At 46.8% G+C, this 23,607-nt stretch overlaps 1 protein-coding gene across 1 annotated transcript in view; it reads left to right on the top strand.

Moving 5' to 3' along the window:
* The first annotated feature begins 328 nt into the window (after positions 1 to 328).
* The window catches only part of LOC144113378 (putative rRNA-processing protein EBP2), a 51,531-nt gene continuing 28,252 nt past the window's right edge, over positions 329 to 23,607 (top strand). The window contains exons 1-5 of the mRNA XM_077646426.1: positions 329 to 536; positions 916 to 1,002; positions 8,667 to 8,872; positions 15,986 to 16,199; positions 22,104 to 22,179. Coding sequence (XP_077502552.1) covers positions 501 to 536; positions 916 to 1,002; positions 8,667 to 8,872; positions 15,986 to 16,199; positions 22,104 to 22,179 — 619 coding nt within the window. The 5' untranslated portion in view covers positions 329 to 500. The remainder of the gene's footprint in view (positions 537 to 915; positions 1,003 to 8,666; positions 8,873 to 15,985; positions 16,200 to 22,103; positions 22,180 to 23,607) is intronic.

A 23,607-nucleotide genomic window follows, 5' to 3' on the forward strand; every position in this document is an offset into this window, starting at 1 on the left:
TATACGTGGTACGACTGATGCTAATAGCATCACTATAACTCTCTATATGCAACCAATGGGCAAAAAATGCACTGAAAATGTGTTTCGGGGCCCCTTTAATATACTGGCTGCGTACATGAGTAATTATGAGTATGCAAGCGAGAGAGCGACGAAAATGGAACCAAATAAGATGAAACTATCCTAATCTACTCATAAATATGAAGTTTTTTTTATCTTATTGCTATTTGTATTTTTTAAAGTAATATTAAAGCAAGTACGAGGAATTGTTTTTTGCTAGGTAGACAGCGCTATTGTGGCCATGCTGGGAACTTTTCTAGCGTACCGCGGCATTGCTCGATAACGGGCTTACGTTTAATGTATATAAAGTGGCCGCGGCTGGCAGCGTGCGGCGTGGTTTTGACTTGCGGAGTATTCGTGTGCAGCGTGAGGCTCCGGATTTACTTGTGTTTCAGTGCCATCAGTTGTGTTTTTGCTATCACTAGTGCACACCAGAAGAGGAAATGTCTGACTCGGAATCTCTGGACACGGATGAAGAGGTATACCTGTCAGTCATTTCTACTATGCGTGCGTATGACAGTCGCAACACGTGTCCAAGCGATGTTTACTCGTTGTAGAGAGAATAGGCCGTCAGTGAATCGTTTACACGTTTTTGGTTTGTCATGGCCACTGTTTGGCGAAACGTTTTTCTAACAGAGGCGCCGCTGCTTACAAATACTGTCTCGCAATGTTGTTGGCCATCGGTGCTTTCATTGCGATGTTTAACGAGGAGTTTGGAAGCGCACTAGTAACTACCTGTAGCGCGACAGCGTGCGATTTCGTTAGGATGTTATGTTCGTTTGGAGCGAATCCCTGCCTCCTACGAGGTGCCGAGATCGGCGGTAGATAGGCGATCGTTTGATCACTTTTCGCTTTCAGCTGCAAGAGAGCCTGGCGAAAGGCGAACTAAAGCCCGGACTCTACGCCATTGCGCCTCATGTCAAGAAGGAGTTCATCAATAACACGGTAAGCGACGCCCGATACGTGATCTTCAACTTCCAAAGTTCGTTTTATTGCGGGTTGAGCCGGTTTTTTTTTTCAAGGCATTTCAATCATTTTAGCCGTTCGAGTCTGTGTAAGCACACCCCGCGCGGGCGACGGGCATTACTGGCTTAAAATGCCTTGAAAGGAATCGTACAATGCAGAGCAGTGATAATTTCTTGATCTCAGAAGATTTGCAGGGCCACACCAAAGGGCCGATCTCGTGTCAAAAAGGCCGGACCATCTGACGACGCAATAATCGCAATTAACGTCCATCTATCTTGGAATTTTCCGAGTTCGATGCACGGGACAAGTTAAGTGCAAAGATATGAAATCGACCTGAAGCTTTCTTTTGTATTCATGTTAATGTTAAATATGAATGTTAATTAAATATACATCTTGTCACAAAGAACACCACCAGCTTTCACATCTTATATCGAAGAAGTACCGGCGGTTTTCGGATAGCAATGTGTTAGCAAATAGTTGCTGACTGTTCAGTTTGGAACGAGTGTCGTCAGCAGTATGCCGACATTGACACAATTGTCCTCATTTGCAGTCTTGAGAGAAACTTTTGGCTTTCTCACTTTGGCTGGGGGGCCCACCACATAGTTTATGCCCTGTTTTGGCTTCAGAATTAATGCTGGCCTTGCTCAGCTGTAAATAATACTACCCAGTTTCATGCTCCACAGGCCAAATTCATGTCAATCTGTGGCCAAGGCTTCAAGTTCTAATGCCTGTCTTGACGCACTAGGAAGCTGCTCACAATTTATTTGCTTTGTGCTGTTCGGCACTCAGCTAGTAAGGATCAGTAGGCTCGATGAGAATCAGACAAACCACTAAGTCATTAGCCTATGCTCCATCTCATCAGTAATTTGCAGCACTGTGGATGCTATGGCGATCTGAGCCTATAAGAAAGGTGTACAGAAGGGTGGCTCCATCACTCGGCTGTGTCTCCTGCACGCAAGGAACTCAGCCGACTCTGGGGACCGCATATTTCCAAATCGAGACACACCACTTTGCAGCAGGCCTCCGCAGTGCTGTTTGTGCAGACTTTCTCTTCTACTTTAACCTTTGAAAGAAACACTTACCTTTTTCTCCAAAAAAAAAAAAAGCCTGAACTGCCTTTACAATTACAGCAGTAATTGTTTGGAAAATAGTTCAACACTGTTCAAATATTTGAGAGCCTATTTGTTGTGTTCCTGCAGCCCTGATCAGCTGAGAGAGCTTTAGCTTGCTGCAGACAACTTGTGAAGTGGACTCTAGGTGGAGTTTAGGCTTGCGCAGTGTGTAAGCACTTCATGCTTCAGAAACCCAGGCTTTGCTTTTGCCGTTGTTTTTCTCGCTGTCATAGAGTCCGAGTTCACCTTCCTCACCGCACTTCATCTTAACCATGTCTGTGCTTTTAGGATGTCTTCACCCATTCATTCACCTTCATTTTCCTTTCATATTTTGGTGCTCACCGTATTCATTTCCAACATGTATTGGGAGGTGGCTGCGCTGTACCTATCTGTTGGACATTATAACTCATTACCGGCTGAGCCTTTGTTGCGCGAGAGTATGCAGTGCTGGCCACATTTTCCGCTCATGTTGTCAGTACTCTTCACTTTTTAGCTCTGTGTCTAATTCTAGTGGAAATTCTGAGGATGGTGAAAAGAAACATTGCTATTGAACAGCATAAGAGCTCCATGTCCCCACACCCAACCCACAGAACAGCCAGCTGCTACGTGCCAACCGCAGTCAGCAAACTGGAGAGAGGGAAATCCCCCTCTCCTCTGGTGGGAGGAGGGAGAAACTGGAATGGGGCTGCCGTGTTGTCCTCGAAAGTTTTTTGTCGGCAGTAATTTTTGCAAAGTTGGAACTATAATAAACCAAGTAGCCTGGGAATGCTCTATAAATGACATTTCTTGTACCAGGGCCTGTTTTCTGTGCAAAATGAAAACAAAGTGAAATGCAGCGGTTGGCAGTACCAGCCTCATTGTGGCTGCAACCTGCCAGTACTGGTTGGTCCCTGTGTGTGTCACGCACGTTGCTGCTTCGTCCGCATTCAGTTCATATAGTTGGAATTTCATGCTGCACGGAAGCAACTAGCCTTCCAGGTCTTAAGTTGGCCTGTATTGATTGATTACTGTGTTCTGACCACAAACAAGCCACTTTCGCTCGAAAACAAGCTTTTACAGTCTAGGGAAGGCCAAAGATCAAATACAAGTATCATTGTTGCTGGTTATGTCATGTCATGACAAGCATTGTATGCCTGAAGTGCAGCTACATTGTCATTCACTTTTTTACGGTGATCATGGAGTTGTTTTTTTAACTGATGTCTCAAGTTTGAATGCAGTGACGAGGAACAAAATCGATTGTTAAGGGTGACGAGGATGTTAGAAACTTTTTTATTTGTCAGCACATCTTTGCTGAAACTTGGCATGTTTAAATGTAAATTTAGATTGCGGATATCTCACCTGGAAGGAAATATACTACAAAATAACATATCCTAATTAGGTCATTCCTCACCGGCCTTCATGGTCTTTTGTCAGTTAAAGAACGCTTTTTTTTTAAGATTATACAGACATTTCCTCCTTTGAAACTTTTAATATGAGCTATTTATCAATATTGTTTAGCTCTCATTACTAGGCAGAAGGAAATAACTTTTTCAGCTTTCCACACCGCCAAATTTTATATCTGTAAAAATCTCCAGAAAACAATTCTTTATGCCTTGGGCTTGGTGCATGATGGCCTTAGTTGCTTATGTGCCATTAAACCCAGCACAACAACAGACATTTTCAAAGGTCCATCACACATCATAAAGCTAACAAAATGCCTATAAAGTCATTTTGTTGATAATAAATAAATTGCAAAGTCTGAAATAAAAAACGATGCCGCGTTACTTAGCCTACATTTGGCCTAATTGCTAATGTATCATGATTGAAGGAAAAAAAGATGCCTATAGGATATGCGTTGGACCTTTGGAAATGTCTACATATTCTTAAAAATGCTTTTCTTCAGTTGGGAAATTACCATAAAAGCCTGTCAGAAATGACCTAGTTAGGATATGTTATTTTGCATTATATTTCTTTTCAAGTGAGATTTTTGAAGTCTATATGTATACTTGAAAGCAGAATTCTATAATATACCTGCATGCTAATAAGTTTCAGCTGGCTATGTTGAAAAAGAAAAAGTTTTTATGACCGTCATCTCCTCTAATGCGCCTTTTCCACCAAAAGATCTTATCAAAGGCATAAAAGCAATACTGTTGATTTTTACGAAGACTAAAAGATTGCATGGAGTTGTCCCCAATGTCCTTTTAAACAGGGATATCTTTAGAAGCAACTAAGCTTTTGTTTGAGGTTTGAACAACCTGGCAGGGTGTCACATATAATAAGGAGCCTAAATTAAATTTTAAAGGAAAGAGTTGTGAAGAAGACAATGTGAATTAACCAAAGAATAAAGAAGAGGAAGAAGAAGCATTCGGAGTGTTGGAGGGACATCATTGGTGGAGAAGCATTTGGTGAGGTGGAGACATGATTGGTGGAGAAGAGAAGAAGACGAGGACAAGGCTTAGGTGGACTAACATTGAGGCTATAAAAGGTCGAGTGAGAGCGGGGCACTGGGGGGAACAGCAGAGAAGCGGAGGCTCCGGCGGGTCAGGGACACTTTGGCTGGAAGAGAGCGACGCCGGCTACTGCTCCGTTGAGCTTGCGTTCTACGGCAACGCATCGTGGACTTCCTGCCGTGCTTGAGCACGTTCCGTGGAGTTGACGGAGGGCGCTACCACCTGCTACGGCCAGGGGTATCTCCAGCGCTGTTGCAACCCATCCGGGTGGTGCCCCCAACGCCAACAACACCGGCATCACCTCCACGGGTGCTTGGACCTTGAGCTTGTACGACGCAGCCAGCGACGCCAGCCCAAGCGTGTCGAAAGCCGCAAGCGACGCCAGCCGAAGCACGTCGAACGCCGCCTATGGGATCCATACAACGCCGCACCGAACCAACCGTGAGCACGAACGCCGACCACGAATAGTAGAACGCTAGTAGTAGACGCTGGTAGCAGTGTGCCTGGGTTGTGTGTATTTATAGCCTTTGCGTTTTGTGTTAGATTTGTTAGTTTTGTGTTCTAGTGTGTGTGTCACGTAGGGTGTATTAAATGTGCGTTTGTGTGGGTACACCCGTCGCCTAGTCCATTCTTTCGGTCCGAGTGTTCTCCGGAGAGATCCGTGACAAAGATAAGTGGCGAGCCTGTGCCAGGATTAATTTCCTTTTTTCTTTTTGCGTTGGCTCAGTTCTTTCCGATCTCTCGATGGCAGAAAGGATGGATTTGGCTAGAACGTTAGAACTGGCGCTCAAGCTAGGGTTAAGCAAGGAAGAGGCGATGCATCTCTATGAGGAGGAGGGAAAGAGGCAGAGAGAAGAAAGGGCACAAGCACGCGCAGACGCTCGCGAGGCAGAAGAGCGAGAAGAGAAAACAGCTCGTGATGCAGAAGAGCGCGAGGCGAAAAGAGCTCGCGAGGCAGAAGAGCCCGCGAGGCAGAAGAAAGGAGAAAAGAAGGATAGAAAACGGGAGAAGGAGTTTATTTTGTGGAAACAGGCGCATGTCGCGGGAGGATATGAGGAGATCACGGACAATGATCAGCATTCCTTAGCGGGTACAGAATCTCCTAGACCGGCCAGAGTTTGTCCAAGAAAGCTGCTGGCTCCATTCGATGACAAGAGAGATGATTTGGATGCATTTCTGCAACAATTCGAGCGGATAGCTTTGGGGCAAGGCTGGGAGCGCAGTGAATGGGCCACGGCATTGAGCATGTGTTTAGTCGGAGAAGTGCTGAATGTGTTTGGAAGGATGCCTGCTGCTGATTCCATGGACTACGAGAAAGTCAAAAAGGCACTCCTCCAAAGATTCAGGCTTACGGCAGAGGGTTTTCGTGAGAGATTTCGCACCGCGAAACCTGAGGATTCGGAAACCGCTAAGCAATTTTCCTGCAGGCTTACCAACTATTTTGATAGGTGGCTTGATATGTCAAACACAGAAAAGAGTTTTGAAGGGGTGCGTGACAAGCTGGTCACAGAGCAATTTTTAGCGTGCTGCAGCTCGAAGCTAGCGCTATTCCTGAACGAAAGTTGTGTTCATTGGAAGAGTTCGCCGACACTGCAGACCAATTCCTCGAGGCTCAAGGGCTAAAAATTTGAGTAAGGCAAAGGAGGAAACCCAAAAGACCATAGAGACAGACGCGGCAAAACCAACAGTATATGCCGGTGCATCTAAGGCGCCAGTAAGGTGTTTTCTCTGCGGCAAGGTGGGACACCGTGTAGTTGACTGTCGGACTAGTAGCGTTGCCCAAAAGACACAGGTTGTGTGTCAAGGTTGTAAGAGGGGGGGGGTCATACTCTGGATGAGCGCCGATACAGAACGCAGGACCGAGCTGCATGCGTTGTCGACTCAAGGGTAGAACTTGTAACGCCACCCGAAGTTCCACAACTGAAAGGAGAGCAAACGCCGCTGCAAAAAGGGGCAATGAGTTGAACACCCAAGTCGAAAGCAGCAATGCCGGTGGTGGTTGGGCAAATAGGGGACCGTCCTATATTGGCGCTTAGAGACAGTGGAGCCAACACAGTCTTGGTTCGGAGAAACCTGGTGAAGGACGAGGATCTTACAGGGGAATCATCGGCCGTCACTCTGGTAGACAGCACAGTAAGGTACCTTCCTGAAGCCAGGATTATAGTGTCCACGCCATATTATACTGGGCAGGTAGTGGCAAAATGCGTAGACCAACCCATCTACGATCTCATCTTGGGAAACATTACGGGTGCAAGAAGTGTTGAAGACCCTGATCCCGAGTGAAGGATGCTCGACGCTGAAGAACATCGAAAGGAGGAAAGGCCCGCGACAGCTCAGACGGGTGCAGTCAGTTTCTCATCGGCAGTGGAGACAAGAGCTCAAGCGACAGCCCGAGCAACGCAGCGTCCGCTCTCTACTCCTGTTGCGATGTGCTTGAGCGTAACGCCGGGCGAAATTGCAATTAGGCAAAAAGAAGACCCAAGCCTGAAGGCCTGCTTCGAAAGAGTCGGGGAAAAGGTGAAAAGAAAGAAATGTCGTACGTCATTCGAATATCTATTGGTAAATGGTCTTCTGCACAGGGAGTGCATATTTAGTTCAGAAAGGTGGGTCCAACAGCTGGTGTTACCATGAGATATGCGAGAGACCGTGCTACACTTAGGACATGATGCCATTATGGCCGGACACCAGGGTGTCCAAAAAAACGGTGTCTGGGATCACCGAGGAGTTCTTTTGGCCGGGTGTTCAGAGTGACGTTAAGCGCTTTGTTGGCTCATGTGACGTGTGCCAGTGCACAGTCCCGAAGGGAAGAGTTGGTCCCGTAGCTCTGGGCAAGACGCCAGCCATCGACCTACCACTTCAAAGAGTGGCTGTTGGCATTGGATAAAGAATTTGTTCTTCACAGTGAAGTACCAGACAGAGTATTAGGAACCGTTCTTTTGCAAGAAGAGAATCAAACAGCTCTAGCTATCTCTGGAATGTATCTTTTTGGTTTTGTTGTTGTTGTTGTGGTGTTAATATATCTCTGGGATTTATCTTGTTGCTGTTGCTGTTGTTGGTATTATGTGATTACGCAAGGGATGTTTTGTGGACATCGACATATCTTTAAGGACTCTGTACGGACAACGGCAGTGGTGTGTCAGTGTTCTGAACACGCAGTTTGGTGTGCTGTGTTAGTGTCGTGCTCATGGTGTGTGCTGGACATCTGCGGTGTGGTGTGTGCTGGGTCCAGAATCGCCACAGAAGATTGTCGGTTGGCTGGATGGCTTGGAGATGAGGATGACGTGAGCAGTTTTTCATGGAAAAACTCTTGAGAGAGAGGGCCCTTGTCACATATATTAAGGAGCCTAAATTAAATTTTAAAGGAAAGAGTTGTGAAGAAGATGATGTGAATTAACGGAAGAATAAAGAAGAGGAAGAAGAAGCATTCGGTGTGGTGGAGGGAGATTATTGGTGGAGAAGCATTCGGTGAGGTGGAGAGAGATGATTGGTGGAGAAGAGAAGAAGACGACGAGTTGCCACCCATCCGGGTTGTGCCCCCAACGCCAACAACACCGGAATCACCTCCACGGGCGCTTTGACCTGGAGCTTGTACGACGCAGCCAGCGACGCCAGCCCAAGCGCGTCGAACGCCGCCAGCGACGCCAGCCCAATCACGTCGAACACCACCTCGACGCCGCCTACGGGATCCATACAACGCCGCAGCCGCACTGAACCAACCATGAGCACGAACGCCGACCACGAATAGTAGAACGCTAGTAGTAGACGCTGGTAGCAGTGTGCCCGGGTCATGTATATTTATAGCCTTTGTGTTTTGTGTTAGTTTTGTTAGATTTGTGTTCTAGTTTGTGTGTCACGTAGGGTGTATTAAATGTGCGTTTGTGTGGGTACACCCGTCGCCTAGTCCATTCTTTCGGTCCGAGTGTTCTCCGGAGAGATCCGTGACACAGGGTAAATTCATCATCTTTCTTTTTCCCGAGCACAAACCGTTTTTTGGATCAGGTTTCAACGAGATTCTGCTAGAGCTTGTCCTGAAACTTTGTGGCGGCATCCACAGGCCATATTTGCCCTTCAGAATCGTTGACCGTTGGTTGTGTCATTGCAGGCAGCGCTGAAACAGAAGCTGGCAGAAATGGAGCTCGATTTGGATTGGGTTGAGACCCTGACCATGGTGAATGGGCTGGCACCTTTGACGCCGGAGCTGTCGGAGCAGTTTGGTGACATGGAGCTGCAAAAGAACCGCAAAGGCACCGTGGTCATGGGATCCAATGAAGACCCTGTTCACCATGACTTCAAGCGCGAGATGGCCTTGTGAGTCCTTTTTATAATTCTTTTTAGCTTTGGACTTTTGATACATGGAATGGTTGTACCTGTCCTAGGTGGGCAAACTTAAAGGAATAAAGACGCCAAACATTTGATGTCTTTATTCTTTTCGCATGTGGAATTCACCTATGGCCTCTGAACGATTTACAGTGTAACTGTTCTTTAATATTCTTTTGATTTCAACTGTCGGGCTATGGCTGGGACATACAGCAGAATGTGGGATCATCTGAGGCATCCAAAAGCTGGGATATGACGGATAGTTCATTTTTTGTCTTCCTAGTTATTGGGCAGGCTGGTGTAGGAGTTGGCGTGAACTTAAAGGAAGGAAGCAACAATTGTGCTGCAGTTTTCATATGCCTTGCACGACTTCAAGGCATCTTGTATGTCATAGCCATCGTTTGTCAGCTGAAACCGAAACTGGAACAAAATTAGATTAAAAAGTTTTAAATTATTTACGTGACTTAGGCAGATTCCATGCAATGATTGATGTCTTCGGTGTCATTCCGAAAACAGAGCACACGACAATATTTGGTGGCTCTGTGCCTGAAATGCCAACTGATGTTGTGGACAGTCTTACGGGAAGCTCTTGTGGCATAGCTTGGAACGGAACGATTTGCAAGCAGTTGGTTCAGCTCATTTCATTTTGTCCAAGAATGTTGCCTCAGTAGTAGTGTTTCAAGAGCAAAACGAAATGCGCTGTAGAAATGAATCACGGTACTGTTTCTGGACATGCACAATAAGATCTGTCGTGCTAAAACATGGCTCAGAAGGTTTTGTGACTGACCCTCTCACTTTGACCAAGTGTTTTGCCATTTCGCCTGCCGGGATATGAACTCTTGAAGACACTGGCCAAGTTACGAAGAAATCAAGAAAGCAGTCGTGCATGGTGTACACTAATATACAGAGACATTCAAAAACTTAAGTTCATAATTTTATTAGCCAGGCTGGCTTTTGAGAAAGTTTGCATTTTGTTGATTTGCGACACAGCTAGCATGAGTCTGTACACTGTTCTTGATGAAGATTGAGCAGAGTTGTCTTTGCTTGGAATGCTGGTTATATTTTTAAGAATTTAAGTTTATTTGGTTCTTCCTGTTTGTCATTTGTGTCTTGTAAAAGTGGCAATGTCACATTTTTGGAATACTGTTTCTGTTCACTTTACCTGCTTTTCTGGTTTTTGTGGTGCCCGAGTGTGAACCATCATTGGCTGTGGTCCGTGCCCTCATTTAGCTCATATTCATCAGTATTTCTTTTTTATTTACCCACAGCACCAGCTGGCATTACAGTAGGGGAGGGTGTACAAACAGAGAAAACGTGACATAAGCATTGTCAGCCACAGAACATAACATCGTATCAAGAAGAAATCACAGAACAGAAAAGACAAAAATGCTCACAGCACCACAAAAGTGAAATGGTCATTGTAACATAGATAAGAAAAACACTACAGACGATCCTGAATATATCGAACAGTTGTAAAACTCCCTCGGGAATCCCATGCAGAAAATTTCAAATTTCAAATTGCATTTAAAACCCCTATAGCAAGTCATGTGGAGATGAGGTTATAGTAAACTACAGTGGAACATCGATTATACGACTTTGAGGGGACCACGCAAAACCGTCGTATAATCCGGGCGTCGTATAATCGAGAAACAAAGAATATCGGCAGTAGTGTTCAGTCTTGCCCGAAAAACTGATAGCAACAGCCTGAATAAGCACATGGCAAGAATCGACACCACTCTAAGGGTAGATCAAATTATTTTAGAAATGTCAACACTCAAGCATTTGTTCGGAGGAAGTGTGAGCAACTGCGACGCATTAGTTTCGTCTCGAGAGTTGCAACATCTGACAGCAGGTCGCCGTCTTCGTCATGAGCACAAACCGCCGAATGTTGTTGATGCTGCACAACACATCTGCGTAGGTAGGAATAGACACGCTAGTTTCCGTAACGTAGTCCGTGACCTCTTTGTCGTAGGCGCCTGCAGCGTCAGCAGACACTGTCCACACACACACTTCCGCTTCTCGGCCTCTTCTATTATTTAACTTTTTTCTCTCAGGGTGAATGGCTTTCGACTCCACGATATCGTGAGCCGCACTGGTCGCAGCCGAAAATACGCCAAATTTCATGCAGACCAAGAAGGAAAGCACGTTATCGGAACGCTCTGTGGCACAAAGAGAAGCAGCAGCCCAAGCCGGATAGAGCAAGTGGCAGTGCATTTCAGTGCATGTGTTAGTTTCGTATCTGAAAATAAGACTTATCTGTTTCCCATTGAATTTTTAATATTTTTAGTATAACTTAGGCGGTGATAAATGTCCTTGCAGAAAACTTCCTTGACATCAGGGATTTGATCCTGCTTTTTTTTTTGTAGCTGAAATGCAGTAGTGCAACATTCTTGCCCCCAGAGGGCTTGCCGTTAAAAAAAAGAAAGAAAAAGCAGGCACAGTCCGCGGCCTTTCTTTATGCCGTGGCTATCACTGTGGTTGACGGGAGCCACCTTTACGAGCTCTTTTGCTTTCTTTTGGGGAAGATTACCGTATTTACTCGAATGTAACGCGACAACGATTGTAACGCGAGAGTCGACTATTCGGGTGTGAAAAGGGGAAAAAAAAACTACGATTGTAACGCGAGGTTGAACTTCGGCCGTGCGACAGAAAAACCGAAAGAAACCGAATGTGACGTGAGGAACCGATATCGCACAGTTCTGAGGGTCAAAGACAACTTTATTGAAATACAAGCCAGCAGGCATTCCTATACACCCTCATCCTCACGGCAGTTGTCGTCGTCACTATCATCATCACAGCTTGACTCTTCTTTGTCACTAGCTGCCTCCCACAGCAGGTCGTCCTCGCTTCCATCTAGAGCATTTGAAATTGAGCATTTCTTAAATGCGCGGTAGCCCAAATCATGAGGCAGCCCGTACCAGGCTGCCTGAAACCCAGTGGGCAACGGTAGATGCGCTTGGGCATTTCAGCCTACCTGCAGATGTTGTTGATCCACTTTCAATCCACTCCCAGTATAATTGTCGCAAGCGATCCTTGAAGGGCTTGTTCATGCAAACGTCCAGAGGCTGGAGAATGGAGGTCATGCCACCAGGTATAACAATGAGATGCGTTCGGTCACGCTGTAGCTTTTGTTTGACGCCGGGTGTCAGGTGACCTCGGAAAGAGTCCAGAACCAGTATTGGTTCCGGATGCAGCAATGCGCCTGGTCTTCGGTCCCACATGCTTTGAATCAAATCTATGACAAGATTCGAGTCCATCCAACCTCGTGACAGCGCACGATAACGTCTTTCGGGAAAGTTTCCTTCGGGATTGTCTTCCGGCAAAAAATGATGAATGTAGGGAGATTGTGGCCGTCAGCCAAACATGCCACCATAACGATAATCCGATTTTTTTCGTTGCCTGTGCTTCTAAGGTGAACTTCATGCTCACCAGACTTGTGCACTGTTCTGGACATAGGCATGTCCAGATACACGGGGGTCTGGTCGGCATTGCTGATATGTCCAAGTGGCATGTTGGTAGAGCGACGAAGATTGATGACGTAGCACTGGAACTCTCGAAGTTTTGACTCGAATTCCCTGGGCAGCTTCTGGCAAATAGAAGTCGTGCATCGAAGGGAGAACCCGGCCCTTCGCATATACTTCTGCACCCAGCCTCGTGATGCCTTAAACTGGTTTTGGGTCAAACCCGTGTCCCACGCAAGCTCCTGTGCTTTGCACTGAAGCATTTCAGTGCTTACTCCAAGTAGTCGGGAACGTTGCTCGCTAATGAACTCTGCAAGGCGTCGCTCCAACTCCTGGAAGTGGCCTTTCTTGGGCCCCCGAAAGCCTTTTCGCAGGCTGTTGCAGTTAAAACAATTCCTCGCGATGTTTCCTCCATCCCCTGATCGTCGATTCGTTGATGTCCAGACGTCTTGCAGCTGCTGAATTTCCCACTTTCTCAGCAAGCAGAATAGCGTTGCGCTTGAAGCCAGCTCTATACTGAGCGCGTGAGAACGCCATTCCGGTTGAACACAGCTCGACCATTTGATAGGGGTAGGCCTAAGACTCGAAGCACGGAACGCACAACTGCACGCACTGGCACCAAACACGAGAAAGAGCGAACAAAGTGCGCTGCTCCATGCCCTGCTGCCTTTTAGTCACGTGGCCACGTTTTTGCATCAGTTGCAAGGATTAACAGACAGATGGCGGTGGGATCGCTCGCTCCTTTGCTGCCGTCTTGGCGGCGATTGCGAGCGCTCGGTGCCTCCGAGATGGCTGTCTCAATTTGCGGTCACGGAGGCCACACAACCTTGCTACAGGTTGCGAGCATTCGTCAAGAGGTGGCGCCCTCATCGCGCCAGTGACTCTAGCTGGCGTCAACTCTTGTTCGCTTGTTCTCACTGGCATCGTTTTTTTTTTGTGATTGTGATTACGTTGCTGCTTTGTCCTAGTACAGTAGAACCCCGCTGTTACGTTCCTCACTGCTGCGTTTTCCCAGCTGCTACGTCGTTTTCATCCGGTCCCGGCATATCTTCCCTAGGATCCAATGTATAAGGAACCCCGCTGTTGCGTAGTAGCTGTGAAAACGTTCCCGCATGATACGTCGAAACTTAGCACCCCGAGCACGCCTGGGCTGAAGTAGGCAACGCGCTCCAACCGCCATTTTGACTTTTGGGAGTTTCAGCCGGGCTTGGCTATGGAACTGGCTGCAAGAAGCCGCACGCCAGTTTGAGTGGCCGCCACTAGGTGGCCGTTCGTGAAAAATGCTCTCACTACCCTAGCTCTCACTTTTACGGTCGCCGCACGGTTGTTGGACGGGTCGACTCCTCTTCTATCGTGCTATCGTCGTTGTACATTAAGCCTCGTGAACGTCAAACTTGTGCTTAGATGGCGTCGCGCAAGCGGAAGGCGCTTTCTGTTGAGGAAAAGCTGGACGCAATAAACGCAGTCGACAGGCAGCCAGTGCGGAAGAGAGTCGACATTGCTAAGGACCTTGGTCTCCCACCCTCAACTCTTAACAGCATCGTCTCGAAGCATGTTGAGATAGAGGGGATTGCAGCGCTCTTCGGCCCGAAAGCAAAGCAGGCTCGTGGCGCCAAGTATGGAAACCTCGACGAGGCTCTTCTTACTTGGTTCAAGCAAGCTCGTGCTGCCGGTGTAACTTCAAAGGCAGCATTTTGCACGAGAAGGCGATGGACATAGCCGACAAACTGGGCATCACCGACTTTGTGTCGTCCAATGGCTGGATCGACCGTGGTGATTTCTAGCGAGCAAAAGAAACGCCAAGCCACCATTCTGGGCTTTTTTAAGTCCTAAGCGCACTCTGTGGAAATAAATTGTCTATAGTTGAAACTGCACTTTTTTCATTCATTTTCGGAGCTTTCCTCACTGTTGTGTTTTCCCGGCTCTTACGTTTTTTTTCCCCGTTCCGAAATACCGAAATACGGTATTTCGCATTCATTATCAGCTGGCTACAATGTGCCTGTGGGACAGCCTGCGTCTGCTTAGAGCTTTTTTTTTTCTGTGCTGTACCAGAGCCGTCGTACGAAGCGGGGTCAGCTTAAAATTGTGTCGTATAATCGAGGATTTTAATACATTGTCTCTATGGGAGTCTTGCCGGGACCAAACCGATTCCTCATAAAGTGCGGGTCATCGCATAAACAGGAGGCCATATAATCGAGGTTCCACTGTACATACTCTTCTAAGCGTGAAGTCCGAGGCACTAAGGAAAAGGCTTTTCACGGCTCTTTATGTCCAACATATTTCCTGTCACACCAGTTTACTTAGAAGAAAATGCAGTTGTAGATCCTGTAGGTATCTTTATGCTCTAGGTTTCTAGTAAATGGAAGTGTTTCAAATTAATTTTAACCTTTTAAAGAGTTTCATCAGTCTTTAGCACAACAGCAAACATTTCTAACCCTTCATTTGGTGCGAGATAGCCTTAACGACTGATACATCACAAAACCCAACAAATGAAACCAGTTTTTTGCCCACTAGTTCTGCATTTGTAGATCTTCCTGCAGTACTTATCATTGTTTGTACTTTTCTGTTATGTAGGAGATTCCTTTACTCACTGCTGTGTTCTAGAACCTGTAACGTGCTGCAAATAAGATATTAAATAATTTGCTGCTCTATGAAGGCCTTTCTCGGTGGTAGGCATCTCCATAAGCTTGTTTTCTCCTGCAGTAGTCTTGCAGGAAGAGGCACAAAGCTGCCGCCATCTTTGACATGTACCCTGAAAACATAGCTGGCCTACTAAAAGTGTGAAACCTGTTTAATTGTAACTGGAACTCATGGTACTCGCCAACTCATATCGGCATGGCATAGCAGACATCACATGTTGACTAACCCGACGTGTGTTTGGTCTGTGTAGCAGGGCCTCTTGCAAGTTTGTGCTTGATGCAAAGCCTGAGGTGGCACTCTATTTGGAGCATTGTCTCGCCTTACTGCACCAGCGACAGAACAACCTGCCTTGGTACAGTGTGAAGAAATGACATTGTAGCTGCACACCTCATCTTTTCCACGCTCACACGCACTCACCTGAGTTATGCCGGAGCAGCCGTAAAACTTATAGTTCTCTGTCTTAAAATTAATTTTCTTTGTTCGTTTGGCATGTGCGAGTTTTGCTTAATATTTGGGTATGTTGTAATTGTGTCCATATTTGGAGACATTGCACTTTGTTTGCAAAGATTTGAAAGTTTTCATATCTCATCGACGGGTCTGGATGCAGCTCATGAATCTCTAGCGCCTTCTGTTCCCTTTGCCCTCTCTGTGAGTCCCCCTCCGTTACCCTCAACGATCATCGGTCATCTCATTTTTGCATTTTACATGCCTGGCCTACTACCATTTTTTTCTCTTGATTTCGACTAGGATGTCATTTATTCACTTGCGTTCTATGACCCACTCTGCTCTTTTCCAGTCCCTTAACGTTGCCCCAATCACTTTCTCTTCCTTGGCTGGTTGTGTTGTCTGCAGTTTGATTTTTAACCTTTCTGGTATCATTTGAGTTTGGGCCCCACACATGCTCCCTGCGATTGCTGCAGCAACAGATGTGATGTACTGCTGTCACTGCAAGATCTTTGCCCTGCTGCCTTGGACGATGGCGCCTATTCTCTTCCTCGTGCAGCTACCGGCAGGCCCAGGCGGCCGTGTTGGAGGGCATCCCTCGGCTCCACCAGCTGGGTGTGGTGACCCGGCGCCCCGATGACTACTTTGCCCAGATGGCCAAGTCAGACACTCACATGACCAAGGTGCGTGAGAAGCTGCTTACCAAGAAGGTGGCTCTGGAGCGCTCCGAGAAGGCCCGCAAGCTGCGCGAGCTCAAGAAGTTCGGCAAGAAGGTGAGTGTCTTCGTCTTATCTCTTTACCCTGTCCTCTGATTTGGGCTTGTGTGGCTAGTTGCAGCTCTTACAGGCTCTTGAATGAACTGCAAGTTTACATCTTAGAAACATTTGATTCCTTTCGTTGAATTCAGGAGTTGGGCCTCTTGCAATGCACCTTTTAAGCTCGTCGGCTTCCACAAGTTGATGTGCGCCGTATTGCTTGGTTTGGATGCGCCCGATCTCCATTGCTAAATTTAGTGTGCACGGTGGCATCCTCTAGTGGCACTTAAGGAGCTCGTCAGGGGTACCATTGGGGCTGGTGCCACTGGTCTGGCAGCGTGTGCAGCTGTGCTACAGTGTCTATACCAGATATGGCCAAACTGTGGCTCCTCGCGAGTCCATATGTTGCGTGCAGTGCTCTGCCAACTGAGCTACGGCAGTAGCTCTCCAGTCTTCTACGCTCAGTTGTAGTTGTGTTGTTTGTACGCTAACCCTGAAAGTTTGTACCAGCACCGCACCTGACCTTAGCGGTGGATGTGGGATGTTTTGTTATATACCGTAGGGTGTCGTGTAGAACATGCAGAGAGGGCGACAGCTGTTCAAGAATCTTCTTATGCTACCCATGGCATCAAGGCCACCAGAACCTGAGTCCCTTTGGGCAGCAGTGGGGCATATGTGTCCCACTTCCATTGCTGGCAAACAGAAAGCAGTGAACCTGGATGTTTTGTGCAGAATACTACCGTACTACGAAACAAGTTATTAAGCATGTTTTTATACTTTGCTGTTCTTACAAGCGCGGCTGTGCAATTTGACGAGACCCGTCTTGGAGGGGGAAAAAAAAGGTAGAAAAATTGTTAAGCTTTTGAGCCTTTTCCATCAGTAAACTGCCTTGTAATACTTCTTGAACCAATGTCTAATTCTGTTGCGAGTTTGCTTATGCGTCGATAAGATAGTACGACATTTGAGGTCTTCTTACGACATACGTTTTTTTCCACAAAACCAGTGGTCGAAATGCATTGAAAGTAGGGGTGTGCAAATATTCGAAATTTTGAATATGAATCGAATATCTTTGATTCGATCGTATTCGAGAAATTGATATTCGAGAATCTCTGATTATTCGAAAATTCCCGAATACTCACGAGTGATCGTATACTGCGCAGACTTTCATAAAAGTGACCGTGGCAAAACCACAATATCGGGGCATATTAGCCAATGATTCAGTTAAAAATTCCAGGAAAACGATACAGAGGTCCTATTCCCTTCCTTTTCCGTCGTTTATCACGTGGTCCGATCGCATTCCGACGCCACTAGGCTGGACCTCATGCGAAATTCCGCATGTGGCCTTTCCCACATATCACCCGTGCTGCGAACAAGATGGCCGACGGCCCACTTCGAACAATCGCAATGCGAAATCGCGCTTTTTTTAATCCTGCCGTAATACTTTGCACATTTAATGTCCAGATCCGAAGAATGCATCCTGTCGCCTTCATAACTCTCTCGAGCGTGACCTCTACCATCCCGTTTTGTAAACTACGCTATGCGGGAAAGCCTACTTGCGGAATTTCGCGGGAGCCTCCTGAAGGGGCGTGTCGAGTTCTTACAATAGGGCAAGCGATCCTGTAAAAATCTCGCTTATTGCATGGTGCATTGTAACCCACGCACCTCTTCAGTAGCTGTAACGGCAGGCATGACAACAATCGAAAGGCTCCTGTCGCTAGGTCAAAAAATAGCCCGGCCACGTAGTTTTGGTTTCTGAGCTTCGCCACTGCCGTGCGGCAACTGCAACTGTCAGCCCACGCATTCGCCGGTAGTCCAATCCCAGCTCCGCGCGGCTTTTGGACGCCGACTGGCGCGTCGCAGGTGATTTATTTTTCCTTTTTAGAAGCCGTCTCGCCGTTCCGATGCTAGTGTGTGTTTCCCGGCCCTTGCTTCCATTTGCGTTGTTCTCTAAGGCTCGTCACGGGCTTACAGGTGTTAGCGCGATGGAGCTGCCTCCTAAGGCCTTACTGTATCTTCGCATTTTCGGCAGGTTTTTTTCGGGGGGCACGGGGAAGTTTATAAACCTAGGCCTCCGGATAAAGCGGGCATTTCTTCCGGTCCCTTGAACTCCGAATGAAGGAGGTTTTACTAGTCATCATGCTATTTTTTGTTGCCAGTCTTGTTATTTTATGGATTTTGTTTTGTGTGACCTCATTACAGTTTGGATACTGTTATCCGGTGATACATAACCAACTCGCCCAGCAACTGGTTTTGGTTTTGGATACTGTAATGCTGTCTCATGAATAGTATACATTTCTGTGCACATGTTTTTGTATACGGTACTGAGACAGTCTAGTTTTGTTTATTTTCGTTGCAAATAACATACATTATATTAAAAAAATAAGGGCAACAACATTTGCTTGTTTATCATCTTGATATTTTTTTTGTACTGAACAGATATTCAATATTTGATTCGGTATTCGAAGCCGTTTTTTCTTCATATTCGTATTCGATTCGTATTGGGAAATTTCAATATTTGCATACCCCTAATTGAAAGTGATGTCATTGAATTCTGAGAGCCATTTTGAGTGACATTTTGCAATTTGTATGAATGTGTGACATGTATACAGCTTGCGCATTATACAGTAAAACCTCGGTAATTCGAAATCGCTTAATTCGAACTGACGGCCGGGTCCCGGCAAAACCCTGTGTATTTCAATGGGTCAAAACTCCCGATAATTCGAATATGCCGGTATCCACGTCGGTTAATTCGAACTAGGCGCCGATGGCTGGCATTGCTCCTCGCATATAGAAGTCACCTCGTAGCAAATACAATGCGCTGAAAATTTAAAAAAAAGGCAGAATGATGAGAAAAAAAAAAAGCCAGCACGCACGAGGTGAGACGTGAATTTCGTTGCCCGAACCAACCCTCCGGTGCATGCCGTAGCAGGTTTTCGCTGCCGGAGCGTCGAAGCATTGGCTTGTCTATTTTTGGCTGACGCGCGGTCACGCGGGTAGCCACCCTACCGCGGGCGCCGCCTATGCTCCGGCCACGGTGGCTCTGGCGCAAGCTGTTGCAGGTTTCCGCTGCGCCGAGGCAGTCGTGACCATTGGAGACGCACGCGACCATGGAGGAAGGAAGTACTCGGGAGAGGCGGTTACGTCACATTTTTTTGAAGCCGCGCTTTTTTTCTGATGGAAATAAACGTTTCAATCAAGCGGGCCTCCCCTCCTCGTTCCCCCGCTTCCCTCTACTTGGCCGCCGTCCCAGCGCGCCTGCCCATGCAGCAGACGACGCCGGTGCGCCCAGCTTTCTATTGGCTGCGCCATCGGCTAAACTCTCCCAGTAGCCCTTGCGAGAACGCGTGACTTCCGGTACCCTTTTATTGTGCAGCTCGGGAAGCGAAGACTCTTTCCTTTCCTTCATCCTGCACGCAGCACCCGGCCCCTCTTGTGCCTAGTCTTTGTTGCCGCGGTGTTTAGTGAAGTTTGTGTTGCGTGATATTTCTCGTTTGTTTGGTATCTCGCTGGTGACGTCTCATCGACTGTGGCAATCATGGCAAACCGAGGAAAGTACTCCGCAAAGGATTTGAAGACGAAGGTGGAGATATTACAGGAGGTCGAACGTGGTCTCCTAACAAAGACAGCGATCGCAGAGAAGTTTGCAGTCAAGAAAAGCACGCTGTCCACATACCTCAAGAACAAGGACTCGATCTTCAATGCGTATCAAAAGGAGATGGAGCCCTCGCGGAAACGACTAAGAACATCGGCTCATCCAGAGATGGAGGATGCTGTAATGGCATGGATTAAGGACGTTCGCAGCAGGAACATTTCGCTAAGTGGACCAATAATTGCCGCAAAAGCAGTGGACTTCGCCAGCCAGATGGGCATAAGTGACTTCAGCGCGTCGGAAGGCTGGTTGTCGCGTTTCAAGGCCCGTCACGGACCTAAGTTTAAAAGCGTTTGTGGAGAGGCAGCCGCAGTCGATGAAGAAACGTGTCAAAATTGGATCTCAGGTCAACTAAAGGACTACCTTGCCGATTACTCGCTCAGCGATGTGTTCAATGCAGATGAAACCGCGCTTTATTTTAAGTTGCTGCCGAACAAGACTGTCAGTTACAAAGGCGACGCGTGTTCAGGCGGGAAGAGAAGCAAGGAAAGAGTGACGGTGTTGGTGTGCGCAAACGCGACTGGCACGGAACGGTGCCGCTTGCTAGTTATAGGCAAAGCAGCGAAGCCTCGCTGCTTTAAAGGGCTAAAAACTCTCCCTGTTGATTATACTTTCAACAGAAAGTCGTGGATGACGCGAGCAATTTTCACGGATTGGCTGCGCACACTCGACAGGAAGTTCGCGGCACAGAACAGGAATGTTCTGTTGTTCGTCGACAACTGTTCAGCCCATTGCGACATCAGCGGACTGAAGGTGATCCGTCTGGCATTTCTGCCGAAAAACACTACGGCTGTGCTGCAGCCTATGGACCTTTGGGTTATTAAAAACCTCAAAACACTGTACAGGCGCCACCTCCTAGAGCGGATTCTTGTGTGTATGGACAGCGGCAAATCGTACGACGTCAATCTCCTCGGAGCCTGCCACATGCTGGCAACATCGTGGAATGCTGTCAAGGCGGACACAGTCGCGAACTGTTACCGAAAGTGCGGCTTCATTGAAGGCCCAGAAGCCTGCAGCACGGCAGAGCTGGATGCTCAGTGTGATGACTCCGTCGCGCTGCACCCTGCCTACACTGCTTTATCGGAGGGTGTTGACTTCCAGAGCTTCGTAGACGTTGACAGCGGCGTGGAGACATCGGGGCCGTTAAGCGATGCCGAGATTATTGAAGCGGCCTGTGGTGACCAGATGCCGCACAACTCGGGCGCGGCGAGCACATCTGACAGCGACGCCGAGTCCGACGGAGGCGACGATCCATTGCCACCCCCGAGTGCATGTGAAACAGCGTCAGCACTCGATCTGGCTGCGCGCTACTTCTCCGCCGATGATAATTCGGACACTGCGTTGGAGCTGTTGGGCAAGTTGCAGACGATGCTTGTCGAGTCACGGCAAAGAAAACGAAAACAAATGCGCATCACCGATTATTTTTCTCTTTGATATGCTTTGCCAATCTGCTGTTAATAAACATGTTTTTGAAGCATAGTGTCATATTTAATCATTAAGCTTGCTGCTTACGCGAATGCATTTTGATGTTAGCTCCAACCGCATAAACAAATTAACTTTATTTCCTTCGACATTCGGGCTCTATGATTTTAATGCGCACAATCGCCCGCCGCAAATGTGTAGTAGCGCGTAGTAAGAGATAACGATCTCAGATATGCCTGTTTTAGCTTCGGCCCGTGCTGCCGGGCGTGATGGCCGCTTTTTTTAGCGCCCGCTCGTTAATTCAAACTCCGCTTAATTCGAACAATTTTCCGGTCCCCCTCGAGTTCGAATTAACGAGGTTTTACTGTAAAGGGTCAAGCTGATGAGCATGCAAGGGTAGGTAATTGGAGGGCTTCTTACAACATAAATATGAACAAAGTCAAAGTATTTTGTGCTGCTGGTGAACAGTCCCCAGGGGCGGGCTACACGCAACATAAATATACGTTTGAAAGTAGAAGGTTGGGCAGCTGGTGCTGTCACTCAGTTGGCAAAGCACAATATGGGACATGATACAATTGTGGATTCGGATCTCATCATTGGCATATGATTGTCTTTTCTTCTACATTCTGTTAGTTTACCTCGATTTAAGGGATAAACACTACTAATTTTCCAGTTTGATCGGCACCATTTCTTAAAAAAATCCTATTTGTTTTCTCTTGTTTCATTAACACTTGACCTCTTAATAGTTATATCGTTATGCGCTCTTCATTGCCTCACTATTTTGTACTTGGTATTTCTCACCACGGAAGTTTGTTGTTTGTTGGAGCTAATGTTGTTTGATTGTTGTGCAGGTGCAAGTGGAAGTGATGCAGCAGCGGCAGAAAGAAAAGAGAGAGATGATGGAGAACCTCAAGAAGTTCAAGAAAGGCAAGGACTCTCTCTTTTTAATGCATTGTCTTTTCCACCGTACACCTCGTCTTCTCAGTCATGTCTGGACACATTCTGTAAAGGGTACCAGACCGTGGTTGGCTCCTTCTCTTATGTCCGTTGCAAGATGATAAGCGGGCTTATGCAAACAATTTTAGTGCCTGCAAAAAAATTAGCTTTGCTCTGAGAAATGCCTGCATCCCCGAGTTTTGAGCGTTAACACGGGCTGGTGCTTACAGTGTAAAGTGCTGACGTACCTGGCCAGTTTCAAGTGTGCTTCTTAAAAACTGTTTAAAAACATACCATGTAGTCAAGCCAACCTACACTGACCCCATCGATAATGAGCATTAATTCAGTGTGAATGAAGGCGATAGGTCTGTTGCAGTGCGTGTTAGAGCTGTAGCACTGAGTTCCGGATAGAATTAATGTTCGTGATTTGGGACTCTGTTACCTTAGACGCACAAGTGCCGCAAACTTTCCAACCGAAGGGGCCTCTACTTTCCTCTTGAGGCTCACCTGTGTGCTTAAGTAGCCTTGTGGCATAGAAAAAAAAAAGCGTGGTAGCGTGCGTGTTCATGGGTAGACTATGTTACCTGTTCTGTTCCTCCCCATCAGCCACAACACCCTGTGTTTCTTATTCCAGCAGGTCATACTTAGGGAAAGTGTTTTTCATGTAGCATCGTCCAAAACAGCTTACTTGGCGAAATCTTTTTCGCGTAGTATTTGTGCAAACCTTGCCAAAGCTGCCGTCTTAGGTGCAGCAGCAGCTCAAAACAGACAGGCATGGGCCAAACGAGAAGCTCCAGCCTGAAACTGGAACAACTAGCCCACTTATATCTCGAAACGAGTGTCCCCTGCCTCATATTGCACTGAAAATTTTGCTCGTATTAGTTGGAATAAATAGATAGTGTAGAGCATTTTCTGTTTTTGAGATTGCACGGTCACATAGTGTGTCATTTTGCTCTTCCGTAAGCCAACCACATTTCACTGCTCGTCAGAGATGTCCTAACGAACACAAGCTGTTTTGAAGCTAGAAAAAATTGACTGATTTTGCATGTGAATGTTTTGTGACAAGGGTGGCTATAACATAAGTCACAAAAAAAAAAGAAAATAATTGTTTGTGGGACGTCTTTTCAGTTGCTAACGGGGGACACTGCGGTTTGACCGTTTTTTCTTATTTCTTAAGTTATGAAGTTGAAATGTTTACACCTGATGTAGTTTCCTCTGCTGATAACAAATATGCAATTAGATTTTATATAGATGTCAAGATATTTCAAGTGTCATGTTGGGCCACCTTGCCCAAAATTATGGCAACTTGCAGTGGAAATATTGGCCTGTATTTTACATGTGCATGCTCTAGAAGGACCAGGGAATGCAACCATAGCACAGGCATAATTTTAGATGAATCACCAAAAAAGTTACAGCCTT

This window comes from Amblyomma americanum, chromosome 1, assembly GCF_052857255.1.
Source record: "Amblyomma americanum isolate KBUSLIRL-KWMA chromosome 1, ASM5285725v1, whole genome shotgun sequence".
Taxonomy (NCBI): domain Eukaryota; kingdom Metazoa; phylum Arthropoda; class Arachnida; order Ixodida; family Ixodidae; genus Amblyomma; species Amblyomma americanum.